The sequence below is a fragment of the Oncorhynchus keta genome, chromosome 28 (genome assembly GCF_023373465.1).
Source record: "Oncorhynchus keta strain PuntledgeMale-10-30-2019 chromosome 28, Oket_V2, whole genome shotgun sequence".
NCBI lineage: Eukaryota > Metazoa > Chordata > Actinopteri > Salmoniformes > Salmonidae > Oncorhynchus > Oncorhynchus keta.
This window is the reverse complement of record NC_068448.1, coordinates 21,502,050-21,523,103: the sequence shown is the minus strand read 5'-3', so window position 1 is coordinate 21,523,103 and position 21,054 is coordinate 21,502,050. Positions and strand designations below refer to the sequence as shown.

Here is a 21,054-nt window from a genome sequence, read left to right as displayed (position 1 = left end):
TGCACTTTTTTTTTTTTTTCAAGGGTAGGCATACTTGGGTTTTCTCTGAGGGGGTATCTGGTTGAGAATCACCTAGGCCTACTTTACTGTATTACATCTCTTCAAAAGTCCTTCAAATGCAAATGACTTCATCACGTTGTAGCTATGTTCATTTATTTTTAGTAAACATTAGTTTATAATGCAGTAACAAGGCTGAGGGGCATCCCAATCAATGATCGTGCGGCGCGCAGGTCGATTGGAAGGTGTTCGGGGGCGGGGCCAGTATACTGCTGCAGCTGTCCATGGTTGGGTTTGGTGAGTACGCGCGGTTCTCTGGGATGAAACCATAATCAGACACTGTTATTATATCTCTTTGGATCATTTCCCTATACAGCGCATCAAAGCCGACTTCAAGAGGTAAGCATTGATGTGGATTGTTTATTTTTTAAACCTATTCTCCCCTTGCCCTTGAAAATTACTGCTGATTTGAGCGAGTCCTGTCTTGCAGTTAGAGAAGGCCAGCAACAAACCAACATGGATGCTGCGCAGTGCTGATGCAGCTACATAGATTAATCGCTCCAAGCATCGCATTTAGGCTACAGATTTAAAACATAATCCTGAATATATATCATAATATTCTAGTTGTCCTTATTGCAAACTGACATTCCATGAATGATGATCATGTATTCCATTTATTTGAACAGCGTTATAGTGTACGGATTTTAACAGCCTCAGAGCTTACGGGTTTTACATTTGTCGTTTTTTGTGACAATTTGTTTGGTCAGTCATTTGTGTCGTGGCCTAAAAATTGTAATAGTTTGTCTGGAGGTTGAAGAAAGGGTATTTTACTGCTAGTGCGCCATCTCAATAAATCTATATGGTCAGCTGCTTCCTTGGAAGTCAATAACGATTCTCTTCCCCAGGACCACATCACATAAAGTCTCACCATTTACACTAATTACTTGAGATGTAGGATCCAATTAAGTACATTATTTGAGTTTACGTCTTTTTTTATTCAGGGACAGGCCTATGATGGAAAATGCTCAAAATTAAGCATTTTGGCCTTACCATCACTGCAGAAGGTCCTTGACGTTTTCTGAATGCTGTAGGCCCCTGGGGTTCTCTGAATGCTGTATGCCCTTGTGCAGTCTGAAGCTGTAGCATCTTGATGTTTGTGATTTGTCGTTAACTTCTTACAGATTTCCTATCAACAATCCAAACATTTGACAGTGAGAGAGTTGACAGAGTTGCTACTTTGAAAAGAGACCTCCGAAGGGTACACATTGCAATTAATATCAGTGATTTGTGTGAGACCTCGGTTCTCAATTAGACACTGAGTGACTGAGAATGACAACACTCATGTAAGTGAATTTGTTATTGATTTAGTAATAGCTACAGGATCCTGGCATTTGTAGGCCTATTCTAAGTAGAAACCCAATAGATATACAGTAAGCATATGTGACTAGGTTGTCTGATCTGTTGTCGAAAGGAAGAGGGCATCTAGGTTCACAGCGAGATGATTTACTCTACTCTTTCCTCTTACAGGGTAGGAACCCTGCTGAGAGTACACCATTTTGGAGTGGCGGTAGGGATATAAGGTGTGCAATAGATTCCTGGAGTGTGGGAGTATTTAGTGATTTTGGGGCAGAACCACATATTTGTGAGAATGAAAAATACACTGCTTCAGTCATAGGCTGAAAAATAGTGTAATGATGACTCATTGGTAAATAAACATGTGCAATCCTTCCTTTTCTCTGTGTTCAGATTGTGAAGGACGCGAGGCATCATGGCAGCACAAGAACAGGCGAGGCAGCGCTCACTCTCCACCTCTGGTGAATCACTCTACATTGTGCTTGGCATTGACAAGCTAGCCACTCCCGACGATATCAAGAAATCCTACAGGTCAGTCAGAGAGGCGCAGCCACTTACTGTAGCAGTTATAGTAATACTCATCAATAAAAATATAGCCACATTATTTTCTAGAGTTGTGCCACGTATAAATATAGTCTTATATTTTGTTAATTGGTACTATCTGATTCTCACTCTTATGTGTTCTTAGAAAACTTGCATTGAAATTCCACCCTGATAAGAACCCAGATAACCCGGAAGCTTCTGACAAGTTTAAGGAGATCAACAATGCCCATGCCATTCTGAACGACCCCACCAAGCGGAACATCTATGACAAGTACGGCTCCCTGGGACTGTACGTGGCTGAGCAGTTTGGCGAGGAGAACGTGAACACCTACTTTGTCCTGTCCAGCTGGTGGGCTAAGGTGAGACTGCGAGGTGCTTATAGGGAGGTGGGGGGGTCGACATGTAGAATTGACTTTGTGTTAAAGATTAAATGACATATTTTATAACACAAACCCTGTAAAAACAAAACAAAGCCTCTCTAACACTGTTTTCCTTGATTGTTATTGTTTTATCTTCTTGCCACACTCTCTTGATCACTCTTACACTTCTCTCACACACACACACACTGCCTTGTTTTCTCTCTGCAGGCCTTGTTTGTGTTCTGTGGCCTGGCCACTGGCTGCTACTTCTGTTGTTGCCTGTGTTGCTGCTGTAACTGCTGCTGTGGGAAGTGTAAACCGCGGCCTCCAGAGGGCCAGGAGCCTGACTTCTATGTGTCCCCTGAGGACCTGGAGGCCCAGATGCAGTCTGATGAGAGAGGTGAGATCGACTGCTTATTGTGTAAGAAACATGTTTCTGCATGAACCCAGATCACTTCATCACTGACCATTGACTTGTTTCAATTGCATGGTAATTTACTATGGAGTGCCATCATTACTGACCATGTATATCTTACTGTTTGTGTGTGTGTGTCGCTCTCTCTCTCTCTCTGACAGAGGCTGGTGGTGAAGCAATCTTGGTGCAGCCATCAGCGACAGAGACCACCCAGTTGACGTCAGATGGTCACCATTCTACCTATCAGACCGACATGGGCTTCAACTAAACCCCACCCCTGTCCTGGCCTGTGGCCTTGCCTGCTACCCTGTTCCACCTTAAAAGGATGAACGAGAAGGGCAATCTGTTTAAACTTCACTAAGAGAGCCAAGTCCTGGAGAGGAGATGGAGGAGTGAGCGTGGCCCACATACAGAACTCTTTAAGATACACCTCCCCTTTCCACCCGCTCCAGAGTGGTTCACTCCCGCCTCAATGTAGGAAGAAAGAGAAAGAAAACATTTGCTTCCCTTCCGTTTGTTATTTCATATACTTTGGCCTTTGACCTCACAAACCTCCAACCCCACAGTCCCCTATCCATATTTCATGTAATTTTGTAGCATGCACTGTTTTGAGATAAATAAATAATTGCCTTCATTATTTTTTTTTCATACTATTGGTGCACACATGTGAGTGTGGTTCATTTGGGGCACAGTTTACTTTGTTTTTGCTCACTGATAAGAGAGGTTCGGTTCATGACATCATCATTAAACATTCAAAATAGAGCTAGACAATTCTCAGTTTAAAATTGCCATCAGCTGATGCCAGTTATAAACACATAGCTCATTTTCTTTAGGAACTTAAACCCATAGATTTAGACTCCTCTTTACCTGTGTTTGTGCCCATTGCATTGTGGTTATACTGTGCTGAGATCTGTGCATGTAGAGGGGTGGAAAGGGAGGGCAGGGCACACAAGCTGCATTTTATGACAGCAATATCATGAAATACTGATGATGACATTGCTTTCTTAACATTTAATGGGTCTTGAATTTAACTGGTTTGGTCTGTTCTTGTGTGAAGGAAGCATCGCTTTGTCCGGCCCCTAAAATCTGAATTGAATGCTTGTAATCTTGCCCCTGACTTCCCTGCATCAAAGAACTGACTAACACCAGAAGATAAATATCACACATAGGTTTGTTAACATATGTAGTCATGTATATTTTGTTTAGTTTTACTTGCCACTGTGCCACCCACAGTCCCGTTGGGATGTGACCCAGACATCTCTGAGCAACACTTCTCTGCACATTTGAGTGGTTGTTCTCAATATCCAGTTATTTGATTTGTTGTTTTACCTGTGCTTAATGTTGTTGTGGTTCTGAGTGTTACCCCACACTGTCTAACCCAAGGACCATGACCTGATCCAATTAGAGGGGGACATGTTTTCATTCCAAGCACTGTTCATTTATGTTTAGATGTGATCAAAAAGACTACTGTATGGGTGTAGGGAAAAGTTGGGAGCATTTGAAGAATATTATCATCTTGTTTTTTTATCATTCTGTTGAAGGGAATTCAGAAGTGTTGTAATTGTCCAATGCTTTGTTAATTTCTTTTTACCATCATTGAATTTTGAGTGTCGATATTGGTACTTTCTTAGGTCATACGTAATTTCATCAGTGGGCTAGCACTACCACAGGCAGCTCTTATCCTATAACCAGAATAGATTTATGTTTTTAATATAAATATATACAACTAAATATATGTAAAGTGTAACTAATGCATAACCTGCCATTATCTTAATTTGTTTGTTTCATTAATGCCAATTATGTTTCAATGGTTTACAATGGATGTCTGAGCTCCTCTCATCTGCCCTCTGCTTTTGATGGTATGGTTGTTTGACGTGTGTGGTCCTTTTACAGTGTTTGCTGTGCCCTCCTCAGAAACCGCCCCATAGATATACCTACCTGTTATCGCTTCTTCGTTGAGATGTTGGAAAATGATAATTGTTAAATGAGTTGAATGCAATGTGAGTTCAAAAAACTATTGGACCAATGATCAGGAAATGGTTCCATAAAAATGTATCGATACAGATGACATAGTATATAGTATAATGATATAGTAATTTTATGAACTTTATTTTATTTAAGTTAACATATGTTGTCATGTTTTGATGATGAACGGCTATAGTTATAAATAGTATGTTTTATTTTGATGTGGCCATTAAATTTTGCAACGCATGGTTTAATGGTTAAGGTCTGTTGTACATACACTTAAATATTACGTATAAATCTGGACCTTTATGTTGTAGCATGGTAATGTGTGTGTGAAAGAAAACAAAGTGGGTCATTGATCTGCTGTTGTTAAATAAATGTTCCTGAACATTTACTGTTGTTTTCTTTATCATTTCAATTCGCATGCTTCTACAGTATGATATAAATAGTAGGCCGACCGGGACCTTCAAATAAGCCAACACTAGAATATGAAAGGCGGCTTGGTGCATTAATACTGCCAGTAGATGGAGACAGAGCCCGTGCTGTGAATCCTCTGTTTCGCGCCCTCGCTCATTTTACCACCTGATGGATATTTTCCCAAAGATCCAGCAATCTGCACAGGTGCCCAAATTGAGTTTCCCGCATTAGCAGCAACGTTCTTACAACATTAATTGGGAAAGTAGCTTATACTGTAAAATAGCATCGATTATCAATGTGGCGCATCTTCTGTATACAAATACCTATTGTTTACCTAACCGGAGCTCATTCCTCATTATCACACACACTCTCACGTGCGGAAGAGTAACTCATTCTTATAATTATAGGTTGCTTTTTGCTCTTGAATAAACAACATTACATTTCCAATAAGACTACATTATAGTGTTTTCTTCGCTTTTCTGTAAATGGCTTAGGCATGTAAACCATTGCGTGAGGCTGAATTTGAGCATAGAGAAGCATTTGAGAGATCTAGTATCGACGAGTATGGATTGGACTCCATTTAGCAAGAGCAACGTTAGCTTGAACACGGAAAATACGTACCAGGTGAAACTGCGTTTTTCATAAGTCTGCTGATCATGAATAGGCAAGGTAAGTCGGTTACATTTAATTTACTAAGTCTAGATTGTTCAATTGTTTAATTACCAACTGAGATCCTACTCAGAATCACGCGGGTAGGTACAATACGTTATACGTTATATTAGACAACCTAGCCTCTACTGCTATGCGTGATTGGCCACACGCAATGTTATTGTTAGATCTACAGGTAGCCATATAATTCATTACCATGGACAGCGCACTGGGCGAAAATGAGTACAACGTACTGGGTCAACACAGTGGCTGGCCTACATGATGTAGCTACACATTTGTTCAGGACATTTTCAGCCTGTCCTTCTAACGTGTCGTTCATGACTAGACTACATAAATGTATTATTTACTTCATGAAGATTAACTGCATGTTTGAATGGCCAGTAGCTACTGTAATTAATGTCAACAACGGATCGAAAATGTATGCCCAAGCATCTATGGTTTGCATTTCAGACATTAACATCTATACTCTTTTAAAAGGTTGCAGTGGGGAGAATGTTTCACCAAGGAACATTTCCATTGGAATATCAAGAAATGGTCTGACAAACGGTCTATCAGAGGAGGATGAGGATGATTTAAAGATGGAGCTTGCAAAGGTACTATTCCCTCTGTGTCTGTCCAGCCGTTGCCATTTTGTCCCATTCCTCATGTTGTCAAACATTGTCATACTCATGTTTGATCAATCTGTCTCTTAGGATAATACTTTGTAAAGATTTCATTTAGCATCATACCCAAATGAATGGAAAAAGACAAGTCATAGAATCATTTCCAATCCAATTATTATTACTACCTCTGGTTCCCTGAAGGTAAACTTTTCTGTCATTTTGTTCTGCTCAGACAGAGGATGAGATGCAGACATTGCGGCAGGTGCTGTTGGCCAAAGAGAAATATGCGGTGGACATAAAGAGGCAGCTGGGTATGGGCCCCTTCAGTGAGATTAAACACAACATGTCTAAAGGCTGGCATGAAGTCCAGACCTCCAACATGTAAGTACTTCCTGTGAGATGCCATCATGATATCACGCTGCTTCAACCACCTATACACCATCACCACCACCAGAAAAATGTCTTAAAATAACCTGAGGTATTAGAAAGAGCTTCACAATAATACATCAGATATAGCATCAGAATAGTATCAGAATTGAAGGCATTCCAAAACTGTAAATAGATTTCAAACTAATGAAGAGCCAAATGAACCAGGGAGGTTTTGACTCTGACCTAATGTGAGTAAAAGTTGGGCAAAGGTCAAACAACAACCATGCCTGCCAAAGAAGCTATTGTAGCTATTATTATTTCTGGCAGAATGTTGTGGAAAAGCATGCAACGTCAGCACCCTGTTTTAGCCCGGCGTCATAGTTTCTGGGTACTCCTGAAAGGCACACTCATGTTTGGTACTTAGTGTTCTCCAAGATGGGGTTTTCCAAAAGTGTTGTTGTTCTCACATGTCAACTAACAAGTAATATGTGGGGACAGCTGATGGGATTTTGAGGTCAACTAGGATCAGATTCCTGTTAATAGCCTGTCTAATAGCCTGTCTTAACACTGGCAGTAGCATTAACACAACAGGCTATGGCTGGCCTGGCCAGGGAGGAAGCACTTCAGTTGGTGAAAACAGAGGGGGTGGGAGTATCTTGCTATATGCACTAGGATGGGGATGAAGATGATGTACGAAAAATATATGCACTCACTACTGTAAGTCACTCCGGATAAGGGCGTCTGCTAAATAACTCAAACGTAAATGTCCATCCATGCTCACTCCATTTGTCCTGCTGCTGCTGCTGCTGCTGTTGCTGCACGGAGCTCGTTACTGTGACGTTGTCTCAGAGATGTTACTTTTTGTTGTTCCAATTCTAAATCTACTTTAAGGAATGGGAGGAGACACAAAAGTGGAATGTGAGGATGTGGTCGATATACAAATATGAATAGAATACCACTTATTGGGTAATTGAACACAGTACCTCCGTAACATAGAGATTGTGAATTGCCCTTTTCAACAATAAAAAAACTCATGGCACTTCATATAGTCAACACTCTCTCCCTCTCTGTGTCTCTAGGTATAAGATGACCCATGACACTATTTCTCATGCAGGACAGATCAGCACTGCTGCCATGTCCACAATGGGTGTGGCCATCACAAGGAGACTGGGAGAAATGAGGTACCCTCACCCTCAGCCTTCCCTTTACTCTTTTATTATCTTCCCATACATCCTCCCATTCTTTCCATGTTCCTTTGCCACCTCTAAAATGAATCTGTCCACTATTGAGGCTACCTTTCATATTCGTCATCTCTTTTCTTAATCTGTTAAATTATCCATCCATCTTTTTAATCCAGCTAAATACTGTATATTCAGCTATTTTCATGCAGTTCATCTTCACAGGACACATTTGTTGAGGACAAAGGTTTCTTCATGCAGACTTGTTTATTAATGCCAGGGAGAAAACAACAGCCTTAATCCAATCAGATCAGCCTGTTTTAGTTGGCAACAATATCTGTTTATCTACTGTACTGTTCCTACAAAGCCTTTAAATGGAGCCTGTGTAAAGGGTAGCTACCGATGTGATGCATTTTTGCTTTCCATTAATGGCAAGCACACACAAACCCACAGAGACACACACACACGCACACACATACACTGCACTGCCAATTTACACCTCCATGTGGCCTCTTTTACTGTATCTGACCCATCTCTCCATCCCCATCTCTTTCCTGTGACGCTGCACACTTACCGGATAGAGCACTGCCTTTGCCAAGCCCACCTCGGTAAGGATAGTAGGAGTGCCTTGGACTCCAGCCTACTGCACCAGATTGTCTCACCTCTGAAGCTTTGTGATGATAAAACATCTTGATTTCAATGTGATGTATTCTCAGACTGTTGCATTAGCTTTAGCCTCGGGGTCCAGGCTCCTCGGCCCTGCAATACTATGTTACCTTAGACCTGAGTGATCTACATAAACTAACTAACTAGTTAACTATAACTAACTACTGGGTGAAGTGTTGCATTCGTTTAGACCTGAGTGAACTGCTGATGGATGCATGTTAATGTTGCTGACCTTTCACCCTTCACCTAATTAAGCTGCTACTGATATTATCTATTGTTCTTGCTCACATGCTGTACTATTGTAGGCCTGCCCTACTACATGCTGTAGACCTTCCCCACTACATACTGTACTGCTGTAGACCTGACCTAATACATGCTGTACTGCTGTAGACCTGACCTAATACATGCTGTACTGCTGTAGACCTGACCTAATACATGCTGTACTGCTGTAGACCTGACCTAATACATGCTGTAGACCTTCCCCACTACATGCTGTACTGCTGTAGACCTGACCTAATACATGCTGTACTGCTGTAGACCTGACCTAATACATGCTGTAGACCTTCCCCACTACATGCTGTACTGCTGTAGACCTGACCTAATACATGCTGTACTGCTGTAGACCTGACCTAATACATGCTGTAGACCTTCCCCACTACATGCTGTACTGCTGTAGACCTGACCTAATACATGCTGTAGACCTGCCCTACTACATGCTGTACTGCTGTAGGCCTACCCTACTATACGTTGTACTGCTGTAGGCCTGCCATACTACATGCTGTACTGCTGTAGGTCTGCCCCACTACATTCTGTACTGCTGTAGGCCTGCCCTACTACATACTGTACTGCTGTAGACCTGCCCTACTACATGCTGTACTGGTGTAGACCTGCCCTAATACATACTGTACTGCTGTAGGCCTGCCCTACTACATGTTGTACTGCTGTAGACCTGCCCTACTACATGCTGTACTGGTGTAGACCTGCCCTAATACATACTGTACTGCTGTAGACCTGCCCTACTACATGCTGTACTGCTGTAGGCCTGCCCTACTACATGCTGTACTGCTGTAGGCCTGCCATACTACATACTGTACTGCTGTAGACCTGCCCTACTACATGCTGTACTGCTGTAGGCCTGCCCTACTACATGCTGTACTGCTGTAGGCCTGCCATACTACATACTGTACTGCTGTAGGCCTGCCCTACTACATGCTGTACTGGTGTAGACCTGCCCTACTACATGCTGTACTGCTGTAGGCCTGCCCTACAACATGCTGTACTGGTGTAGACCTGCCCTACTACATGCTGAACTGCTGTAGGCCTGCCCTACTACATGCTGTACTGGTGTAGACCTGCCCTACTACATGCTGTACTGCTGTAGGCCTACCCTACTACATGCTGTACTGCTGTAGACCTGCCCTACTACATGCTGTACTGCTGTAGGCCTGCCCTACTACATGCTGTACTGCTGTAGGCCTACCCTACTACATGCTGTACTGCTGTAGGCCTGCCCTACAACATGCTGTACTGGTGTATACCTGCCCTACTACATGCTGTACTGCTGTAGACCTGCCCTACTACATGCTGTACTGCTGTAGGCCTGCCCTACTACATGCTGTACTGGTGTAGACCTGCCCTACTACATGCTGAACTGCTGTAGGCCTGCCCTACTACATGCTGTACTGGTGTATACCTGCCCTACAACATGCTGTACTGGTGTAGACCTGCCCTACTACATGCTGTACTGCTGTAGGCCTACCCTACAACATGCTGTACTGCTGTAGACCTGCCCTACTACATGCTGTACTGCTGTAGACCTGCCCTACTACATGCTGTACTGCTGTAGACCTGACCTAATACATGCTGTAGACCTTCCCCACTACATGCTGTACTGCTGTAGACCTGACCTAATACATGCTGTAGACCTGCCCTACTACATGCTGTACTGCTGTAGGCCTACCCTACTATACGTTGTACTGCTGTAGGCCTGCCATACTACATGCTGTACTGCTGTAGGTCTGCCCTAATACATACTGTACTGCTGTAGGCCTGCCCTACTACATGTTGTACTGCTGTAGACCTGCCCTACTACATGCTGTACTGGTGTAGACCTGCCCTAATACATACTGTACTGCTGTAGACCTGCCCTACTACATGCTGTACTGCTGTAGGCCTGCCCTACTACATGCTGTACTGCTGTAGGCCTGCCATACTACATACTGTACTGCTGTAGACCTGCCCTACTACATGCTGTACTGCTGTAGGCCTGCCCTACTACATGCTGTACTGCTGTAGGCCTGCCATACTACATACTGTACTGCTGTAGGCCTGCCCTACTACATGCTGTACTGGTGTAGACCTGCCCTACTACATGCTGTACTGCTGTAGGCCTGCCCTACAACATGCTGTACTGGTGTAGACCTGCCCTACTACATGCTGAACTGCTGTAGGCCTGCCCTACTACATGCTGTACTGGTGTATACCTGCCCTACAACATACTGTACTGGTGTAGACCTGCCCTACTACATGCTGTACTGCTGTAGGCCTACCCTACTATAATAATAATAATAATAATATATGCCATTTAGCAGACGCTTTTATCCAAAGCGACTTACAGTCATGTGTGCATACATTCTACGTATGGGTGGTCCCGGGAATCAAACCCACTACCCTGGCTTTACAAGCACCATGCTCTACCAACTGAGCTACAGAAGGACCACATGCTGTACTGCTGTAGACCTGCCCTACTACATGCTGTACTGCTGTAGGCCTGCCCTACTACATGCTGTACTGCTGTAGGCCTACCCTACTACATGCTGTACTGGTGTAGACCTGCCCTACTACATGCTGTACCTCTGTAGGCCTGCCCTACTACATGCTGTACTGCTGTAGACCTGCCCTACTACATACTGTACTGCTGTAGGCCTGCCCTATTACATGCTGTACTGGTGTAGACCTGCCCTACTACATGCTGTACTGCTGTAGGCCTGCCCTACAACATGCTGTACTGGTGTATACCTGCCCTACTACATGCTGTACTGCTGTAGACCTGCCCTACTACATGCTGTACTGCTGTAGGCCTGCCCTACTACATGCTGTACTGGTGTAGACCTGCCCTACTACATGCTGAACTGCTGTAGGCCTGCCCTACTACATGCTGTACTGGTGTATACCTGCCCTACAACATGCTGTACTGGTGTAGACCTGCCCTACTACATGCTGTACTGCTGTAGGCCTACCCTACTACATGCTGTACTGCTGTAGACCTGCCCTACTACATGCTGTACTGCTGTAGACCTGCCCTACTACATGCTGTACTGCTGTAGGCCTGCCCTACTACATGCTGTACTGCTGTAGGCCTACCCTACTACATGCTGTACTGGTGTAGACCTGCCCTACTACATGCTGTACCTCTGTAGGCCTGCCCTACTACATGCTGTACTGCTGTAGACCTGCCCTACTACATGCTGTACTGGTGTAGACCTGCCCTACTACATGCTGTACTGCTGTAGACCTGCCCTACTACATGCTGTACTGCTGTAGGCCTGCCCTACTACATGCTGTACTGCTGTAGACCTGCCCTACTACATGCTGTACTGCTGTAGACCTGCCCTACTACATGCTGTACTGCTGTAGGCCTACCCTACTACAAGCTGTACTGGTGTAGACCTGCCCTACTACATGCTGTACTGCTGTAGGCCTGCCCTACTACATGCTGTACTGGTGTAGACCTGCCCTACTACATGCTGTACTGCTGTAGACCTACCCTACTACATGCTGTACTGGTGTAGACCTGCCCTACTACATGCTGTACTGCTGTAGACCTGCCCTACTACATGCTGTACTGCTGTAGACCTGCCCTACTACATACATACTGTACTGCTGTATACCTGCCCTACTACATGCTGTACTGCTGTATACCTGCCCTACAACATGCTGTAATGCTGTAGACCTGCCCTACTACATGCTGTACTGCTGTAGGCCTGCCCTACTACATGCTGTACTGCTGTAGACCTGCCCTACTACATGCTGTACTGGTGTAGACCTGCCCTACTACATACTGTACTGCTGTAGGCCTGCCCTACTACATGCTGTACTGCTGTAGGCCTGCCCTACTACATGCTGTACTGCTGTAGGCCTACCCTACTACATGCTGTACTGCTGTAGGCCTGCCCTACTACATGCTGTACTGCTGTATACCTGCCCTACTACATGCTGTACTGCTGTAGGCCTGCCCTACTACATGCTGTACTGCTCTTACTCATCTCTCTTTGTCTCTCTTTCTGCTCTCTGAAACACCAGCCCCTCCTTGGGCCACTCCCTCAGTGTGCCTGCTATGAGTATGAGGTAAGACACTGGGCCCGCCTGTTTCACTCTCTGACATCCCTGATATTCTGCCCTACTACTACTTCCTGCAGTACCTCCAGAGGCGGTGAATGACATTTGAATTATATTAACCTCATCCCCAGGCTAATTGCGAACAGCGCTTGGGGAGGAAGACTCTGGTGAACGAGATTATAATTACATTAATGCTGCAAGTAAAAAAAGTTACATTTAGTTTGATTTATCTTTCAGTGAATCGTTTAACCTGAAATGGTTCTCTACCTCAAAGTGATTTAAATTGTTTTCGAGATCATTTATCTTTCTGCCTTAGACATTCCAATACATTCAAGTCCTTTGAAGACATGGTGGGAAGCGTGAAGGTTAGTGTCTGTGTTCTCTCACAATCACAAACAAGCACAAAGATCAGAAAATACTGTATTGTCTCGTCTTTGATATTCAATTCCTCATCTCTCTACTGTTTCCTGTCTCTCACACAGAACAAGGTGTCCGGGAATCGAGGGAATGACGGAAATGTATCTGGGTTTGGCAGAAGCCCATCTCAGAACAGTGGTTCCTTCTAACATAATCCACCTAATTTTCCCTCTTCCATCTATACTCCTTTAATCACTTTCACCTGATGTCATTGTCCACACTACCCCATCAGACATTAAACATTTTGTAGGATGTTGATGAATGAATAAATTACCAAATACAGTTTCTATGGATTCCGTGTGGGCTATGCAGAGGTATTTCACTTTTGTTGTTGTTGTTGGAGTGGAGGGGGGGGGGTTTAAAATGTCATACTGTGAATTGAATGTCATCGAGGTACAAATGTTTTTCTACAATTTTATAGAATGTAGCTTCAGTTGTGAGATAGGAGTAATGTATTTTGTATAGCTTTGGTTGTTGGTTCCAACCATTCATTCATTTAAAATGTTTAAATAGTATTTCCAATATCCAGCTATTTATATTGTCCTGTTGATTGAAGGAAAATATTACTGTTGGCTTATATCCTGCTACTGCATTCTAAGAACATAACAATCCCAAATGTACAGTGAAGTATTTTTGTACTTTGAGAATTTTTTATTAAAACGTATTATATGTGGTCTGGTCTCATGTGTAATGATTTTGGATAACATAACGGTTAGCCTAACGAGATACATAAACGTGATTATTGCTGTTTCACAGTAACAGTCCTTTTTGTCAAAGAAAAACGTATTACCTGGCCGGGAATCGAACACGGGACGCGGCGGTGAGAGCGCCGAATCCTAACCACTAGACCACCAGGGAAAGTTGTTAAAAATATAGTTTTTAACCTTGAACAAGATATTAGATATTATATCTGATTTCAAACATCTTACAAATACTGAAAATAAAAATGTTGATAATGACATCATGGCATATGCTCTGCTAGAGTTATGATTAATTCCTAAATGCGAAATTCCACGCCATAGCTAGAAAAACAAATGAAAACAGTGAATCAGAACATTCACTGGGTTAAAGTTCGCTGACTTATGCTCAGTTCTTCGTGTTTTTTATTGTTTCCACAGAATTAACGTGGCAAGGGCATTGCAACCAATGATTGCGATTTCATTGAGTGCTTGCCTTGCCTGGTGCAAACGCTGTATAAAAGGGCCCTGTCCACGCCCATGAGCAGCTCGTCCAGTAGGCGTCATATCCTGCACCGTATAAAGCTACCTGCCTTTCGCTCTTCAGTAGCCTGCCTATTCCTACACTGACGACACCATAAAGACCTTGAAGGGTCCTTTCAGCGAATATACCCACAAATGGGCAATAAGAGTCCTTTAGTGTAATTCACTGATCTTTGCCAACCGACCCTCATCCTCAATCCTTTGTTGTTTTGCAGCATCACCAAACAAAAAGGTAAGATTGATTTGATTGCTTTTAGATTAAGGCAAACAATATGGGCCTCTGACTATGCCATCTTCAATGTCAATTATATAACCTATATTGTCTAATAATGGACAATGTGTTTCCAATCCTATATATTGACCTATTAAAGAAAGAGCTATGGTACTAAATTGTATTTATTGTCCTGGCACTAATCATTACAAATGTACATTTCACATTGTATTTAATAATGTAATAAGTATGTGGTATGTGGATTTTGACTGCTGATGTTTTAGTCTCTTTGCATCTATATTTTATCTGGATGGTCTGTTTATTATGCACCTGCCAGTGTCACTGACATTTATTGTGCTGCACGTGAGGTTATATTGTATTGGTCCCCTGCTGGCATTGTCTTTGCTCCCTAGGATCCTTGGGACCTCCCTACTCTAAACCCTTACCCTAACCTTAACCATAACCTAATCTTAACCCTTACCTTAACCATTTTACATTTAAACTTCAATAGGGTAGGGGCATCCCAAGGAACCTGGGATAGCACAGATCCTGTTGGCATGAATCAAATCTAATTTTATTGGTCTGTACATATACATTGTGGATGTAATCACAGGTACAGCGACACGCTTATGCTTCTATCTTCAACAGTGCACTAATACTTAACAATATACACACATACAAAAAATATCAGAATGAGCAATGTCAGAGTCCGGAATATAAATATATATGTATGGACATTATATACAGTTTGGACAGTATATGAATATTAAAGGCGTGTACAGCAGTAGTTATAAAGATTTAGCCTTGTCTAGAATACAGTAAAACAGTATGAATATAATATGTAATGCGGATGTACATTCACACATCTAATGTGCCCCACAGCAGTAAACATTTATTTTTAAACTTTCTTTTTCCACTGTGCAAAGGGAATTGGTTTATCCTTGAGATGTTTTTTTGCAACTGCCTATGTAGCACAGATGAGAATTAGGCTGGCAATCCCCAGCCATCTGGACAAGAGCTTCTGTCCTGTTTGGACCGGTTTGGACATGTTAGAACTGACTTAGCATCGAACATGTAATCATGAGGTTGCTTCTCAGTAAACTATTGACTTTTGCGTATAGTAATGTAGTTTGTTTGGGGAGTAAAATCACATTTTTGGCATGTTTCATTCCACTGCAGTGTTTGAGATGTCAGTGTGAGTGTTTACCACAGTTGAACTGTTGGCAACCTTTCTCTTAGAAAAAGGTTTTTGATTCCTGTATAGTCCTGCTTACTGCTATATTCTGTTTTTCGAGTGGCTTAGTCAGTACCTTAGAGGTCCTGTAGCGGTTAGCCCCAGTGTTGAGGCCTGCCACGCACCTAGCTGGTGCACAGCACTCTGTTACCTGGCTAGGTTCCTGGAAGTTGGGACATTATACCTGCAAACCCGGGCACCGCACTGTCCAGTTATTTTCTGAACATGGTGTTGAAATCAGACTCTCAAATGTTGACCTCTATCACATCTCTAAGCCAACATTGAGACCTGCCTATAATAGGCTAATGATAGGCTTCTGTTAATGGATGATGCTAGTAATCATGAAATAGGTTGTCAATTTGCACAAAGGCTTTTGCACAGCATTTTGTCTTTGTTCAGGATGTTGTGTTATGGCACATTCAGTGAGATCTAGCATGCAGCATTCATAGACAATATTATTTGGCTCATCCCAGTATCACTTGCCTCTGCTTGCAAGGTTCCTGTTTCCACACTCGTAATAATCAATTCTTCTCTCTCTCCTTTCCTCTCTCTCCCTAAGGTTTCCCATCTTCCATCTTTGAGCGTTTTTGAAGGAAAGGTCGCAGAAAATGGCAGCAATTCCATCTACCGGCTCTCTCATCGCCACCCATGATTACTACAGAAGGCGCATAGGATCCACCTCTAGCAACAGCTCTTGTGGCAGTTCTGAGTATGCTGGCGAAGTCATTCCACACCCCCCAGGTACAGATGATCAGAATACTGCAACGGTGCCTCTGAAATGGCACCATATTCTCTACATAGTGCACTACTTTCGACCAGGGCCCTTGGGGCTCTAGTCAAATGTAGTGCAGTATGTAAGGAAAGGGGTGCATTTCAACTCACTCTCTCTGACAAGTGCCTTTATTTAGGAACATATCCTCCATCTCTCTGTGCAACTTGATGTGACCAGGTTCCTAATCTTCCTTTTGTATTATTTTTCTTAGGTCTGCAGAGACAGGACTCTGGTCACTGGTGGTCTTCTTTCTTCTTTGCAAACAAACAGAACCAGCCTGGCAGCATGGTTGGATCTGAACAGAAGTGAGTTCACTAACCTAAGAGTCACATAAATGGATCAAATCCATGCATGGTTTAAATGTTGTGCTTGATTTCTCCTTTCTTTGTATGTCTAATTTTGAGTAACCAGTTGTTACTAATTGTAGCCATGTACCTCTGTCTAAACAATATTTCCCTCTTGTTGCAGGAGTGGAACATACACGGTGAACAACGGTCAGGTGACTTGTATTGCCAGGGAGATGGTGTTGAAGAGGCAGCTCAGTGAAAGCAGCGACTCTGGGAAGATGGAACATGGGAGCCCACCACCCTCCTAACTCCTTCTCCTCAACACCCAACATCCCACTCCTCACCACCCCATGGAGATGGAGGCAGCGGAGACTACTTTTTTTACCTTTTAGTGATGGAGGCTGCATTTCCTCCCTCTTTGTTTATAAATAATATCTTTTTTATAATTAAAGACTAAAAAAGCCAAAGTTTTTTTTCCCCAAATGTCTGTCTGATATCATGCTTTTTGCTGTTAAATAAATCAAAGTATTTAATACATTTTTCTTGACTTGTATTTAATAAGTCCCTAAATATATATTTTAGTATATATAAAGTTTACACACAGAAAAGATTAGTGCAGAAATTGCTCTCTAGTTATTTCACCTGATTAGCCTAGTTAGTGAGAAAGTGTAGTTTATAATAACTTGCTCTCTATAACAAGAGTGAATATTAACTAATAGCCACTATATTGAACATGTGAAATGGCCATGGATCTGAAAGGGGATAGACAGACTTTAGAAGGAGCAGTTCTGGCATCCACAATATGTAACCCGATAACAATCCTGAGATCTCCATTGTCAGGTTTGTTCATGTCATTACTGATGTGTAGAATCTGTATTACAACATTCTGCCAGCCAGTGTTGATGTACTTGCTGAATGGAATGAACCCGGTTAGGCTGCAATGTGATTAGCAACAGCTAATTTATAAAGACGATGGCTCATATAATACATTACACCTGTTCTGTTCTGAAATATAGATCAACCAACTGTGGAATATTCTGCATTACTCCAGTCATTCATATTGTTTCGCACAATCTCTTGGGGATAAAAGTGAATGTCAACTATTTTTATGGTCTTTCTATGATGTCAACATATTGGCATGGTGGAGTCAACACCTAGTTATATCAACAAGGATCCAATAAAATACACTTTCAGGATTGTTCATTAAAGCATGGAGTTAATGGGAAGAGTTCACTAGTTTTACACTGACTGAAGTCATCAATGTTTACTCCAGTTACTGTAGTTAACCATTTAATTGAACCTACTGTATAGTTATACAAGTTATTCTCATTGAGATAAAATCTATTTAGCAAAAGAGACCTGTAGACATGGCTCTTACATACAGGCTACATATAGTTGAAGTCAGAATTTTACATACACCTTAGCCAAATACATTTAAACTCTTTATTTTTTATATATATATATATATATATATATATATATATATATATATATTTTTTTTTACAGTTCATGACATTTAATCCTAGTAAACATTCCCTGTCTTGGGTCAGTTAGGATCACCACTTTATTTTAAGAATGTGAAATGTCAGAATAATAGTAGAGAGAATGATTTATTTCCGCTTTTATTTCTGTCATCACATTCCCAGTGGGTCAGAAGTTTACATACAGTACACTCAATTAGTATTTGGTAGCATTGCCTTTACATAGTTTAACTTGGATCAAATGTTTCGGGTAGGCTTCCACAAGCTTCCCACAATAAGTTGGATGCATTTTGGCCCATTCCTCCTGACAGAGCTGGTGTAACTAAGTCAGGTTTGTAGGCCTCCTTGCTCGCACACGCTTTCTCAGTTCTGCCCACAAATTCTTTATAGAATTGAGGTCAGGGTTTTGTGATGGCCACTCCAATACCTGGACTTTGTTGTCCTTAAGACATTTTGCCACAACTTTTGAAGTATGCTTGGGGTCAGTGTCCATATGGAAGACCCATTTGCGACCAAGCTTGAACTTCCTGACTGATGTCTTGAGATGTTGCTTCAAAATATCCACATAATCTTTCCCCCTCATGATGCCATCTATTTTGTGAAGTGTAACAGTCCCTCCTGCAGCAAAGCACCCCCACAACATGATTCTACCACCCCCATGCTTCACGGTTGGGATGGTGTTCTTCGGCTTGCAAGCCTCCCCTTTTCTCCTCCAAACATCACAATGGTCATTATGGCCAAACAGTTCTATTTTTGTTTCATGAGACCAGAGGACAATTCACCAAAAAGTAGTTTTTATGGTGGTTATGGAGCAGTGGCTTCTTCCTTGCTGAGCAGCCTTTCAGGTTATGTCGATATAGGACTCGTTTTACTGTGGATATAGATACATTTGTACCTGTTTCCTCCAGCATCTTCACAAGGTCCTTTGCTGTTGTTCTGGGATTGAGTTGCACTTTCGCACCAAAGTACATTCATCTCTAGGAGACAGAATGCGTCTCTTTCCTGAGCGGTATGACGGCTGCGTGGTCCCATGGTGTTTATACTTGCGTACTATTGTTTGTACAGATGAACGTGATACCTTCAGGCGTTTGGAAAGTGCTCCCAAGGATGAACCAGACTCATGGAGGTCTACACATTTTTTTCTGAGGTCTTGGCTGATTTCTTTTGATTTTCCCCTGTTGTCAAGCAAAGAGACACTGAGTTTGAAGGTAGGCCTTGAAATACATCCACTCTGTAACCAATTGTTGGAGAAATGACTTGTGTCATGCACAAAATAGATGTCCTAACCGACTTACCAAAACTATAGTTCTTTAACAAGAAATTTGTGGAGTGGTTGAAAAACGAGTTTTAACGACTCCAACCTAAGTTTATGTAAACTTCGGACTTCAACTGTACATACATGTTAAATGTTGTGACATAGCCTATAGTACATGTTGTGACATAGCCTACAGTACATGTTGTGATGCACAGTGTGATATGTATAGCACCCAATAGTTATTGCGGTCGCTTAAGCGTTTCATTTATGCACCGAAGATATTCTGTGCGCATGCGCAATACACTTTCACATTCTTGCCATGCTGACAGATCTATAACTGGAGAGGAATCAACAATCTGTCAACATCGAAGTTGATAGTGCAGGTGTCTTGAACCAGAATAACTAAACAGTAGTTGTTTTGTCTTGCAGACTGACTGTGAAACTAAACAGAAGAAAATAAGGTTTGTGTCACGTTCTGACCATAGTTCTTTTGTGTTTTCCTTGTTAAAGTGTTGGTCAGGACGTGAACCCCCCCTCCGTTACAGTTTGAGAAGACATTGTACAACCGGGAGAGCTTTAAGAAAATAATCTTGAACTTATCTTACTCAGCCACTGGAACACAGGAAATGAACATTACAGGCCAGAAAACCGGTAGGAGCAATCCTTATTAACAGTTTAAAATGGGTTCAAACAAAACAATAACCTGGAACATAACTGAAAATGTGACTGACAAAGATTGTTCAGAGCACCTGACCTGCGTCAATGTGTGATTTAAAGACTAAGCACCTAAATACCATTGCCTCAACAAACACCATAACCTTCAACAAATACACTCAACGCACCCTCCTCCCCCCTGCGCTCCCTGTTGCTATTCCGGATTTAGCCTTTCTAATTATATTCCAGTCTCTAAATCTGTCACACCTACAGACATGGGAATCTCGCATCCAGCACACGCATGGTCCGAGCATACGCTGTGACTGGCACTCCTTATTTTACCTCAGAGGACAGAGGATATTGTAGGTTACCCTGCTCAAAGTTTAGGGGAGCACAGCAGGTGAGAAAGAGAGACGGGGGGACGGGGGGCGGGGGGGTTTGAGAGATAGAGAGACACAAATATCACTTTCACTACAGTATGAAAGGGCGAGAAGTAAAGACAAACAGACAGAGAAACAGGCATTACGTAAAGTGGGTAAGAGGTGAGTGGGTTCAGATGTCATTTTTATATGTGGTATCAGGTTGGGCCTTGTGTGGCAGCAGGCCCGGTAGTCCCGGATAGACAGTCCCTCATCATGGTCTCAGTGATATA

At 42.4% G+C, this 21,054-nt stretch overlaps 3 protein-coding genes and 1 long non-coding RNA gene across 9 annotated transcripts; 3 read left to right on the top strand and 1 right to left on the bottom strand.

Annotated features, from left to right (window-relative positions):
- Positions 1-191: 191 nt before the first annotated feature.
- Positions 192-5,026, top strand: LOC118360821 (dnaJ homolog subfamily C member 5-like). 4 transcript variants are annotated; one of them, XM_035740262.2, is made up of 7 exons: positions 208-294; positions 374-396; positions 1,525-1,577; positions 1,744-1,881; positions 2,039-2,252; positions 2,481-2,652; positions 2,829-5,026. In XM_035740262.2, exons 4-7 carry the CDS (start codon positions 1,766-1,768, stop codon positions 2,933-2,935), a joined length of 609 nt encoding a protein of 202 aa, XP_035596155.1. In that variant the 5' UTR covers positions 208-294; positions 374-396; positions 1,525-1,577; positions 1,744-1,765; the 3' UTR covers positions 2,936-5,026. The 4 variants fall into 4 exon arrangements, with proteins under 4 accessions (XP_035596156.1, XP_035596155.1, XP_035596154.1 ...); XM_035740263.2 differs by lacking the exon at positions 374-396 and having other exon boundaries at positions 192-294; XM_035740261.2 differs by having other exon boundaries at positions 229-396.
- A 155-nt stretch (positions 5,027-5,181) lies between these two features.
- Positions 5,182-13,962, top strand: LOC118360818 (tumor protein D53 homolog). Of its 3 annotated transcripts, none has more exons than XR_004820927.2 (8): positions 5,182-5,718; positions 6,196-6,311; positions 6,553-6,701; positions 7,769-7,870; positions 8,449-8,475; positions 12,836-12,880; positions 13,003-13,236; positions 13,354-13,453. XR_004820927.2 is itself a non-coding variant. In XM_035740254.2 (8 exons), exons 1-8 carry the CDS (start codon positions 5,706-5,708, stop codon positions 13,435-13,437), a joined length of 585 nt encoding a protein of 194 aa, XP_035596147.1. In that variant the 5' UTR covers positions 5,182-5,705; the 3' UTR covers positions 13,438-13,962. The 3 variants fall into 3 exon arrangements, 2 of the variants coding, with proteins under 2 accessions (XP_035596147.1, XP_035596148.1); XM_035740254.2 differs by having other exon boundaries at positions 13,188-13,236; positions 13,354-13,962; XM_035740255.2 differs by lacking the exon at positions 12,836-12,880 and having other exon boundaries at positions 13,188-13,236; positions 13,354-13,962.
- On the bottom strand, positions 8,483-12,969 carry LOC127913245 (uncharacterized). The gene is made up of 3 exons (XR_008085434.1): positions 9,421-12,969; positions 9,078-9,327; positions 8,483-8,961 (listed from the first exon to the last, which is right to left on the bottom strand). It is a non-coding gene; the product is annotated as an uncharacterized LOC127913245 (long non-coding RNA).
- A 571-nt stretch (positions 13,963-14,533) lies between the features above and the next one.
- Positions 14,534-17,549, top strand: LOC118360817 (pancreatic progenitor cell differentiation and proliferation factor). The gene is made up of 4 exons (XM_035740253.2): positions 14,534-14,740; positions 16,513-16,694; positions 16,937-17,030; positions 17,194-17,549. Exons 2-4 carry the CDS (start codon positions 16,562-16,564, stop codon positions 17,318-17,320), a joined length of 354 nt encoding a protein of 117 aa, XP_035596146.1. The 5' UTR covers positions 14,534-14,740; positions 16,513-16,561; the 3' UTR covers positions 17,321-17,549.
- Positions 17,550-21,054: the final 3,505 nt, after the last annotated feature.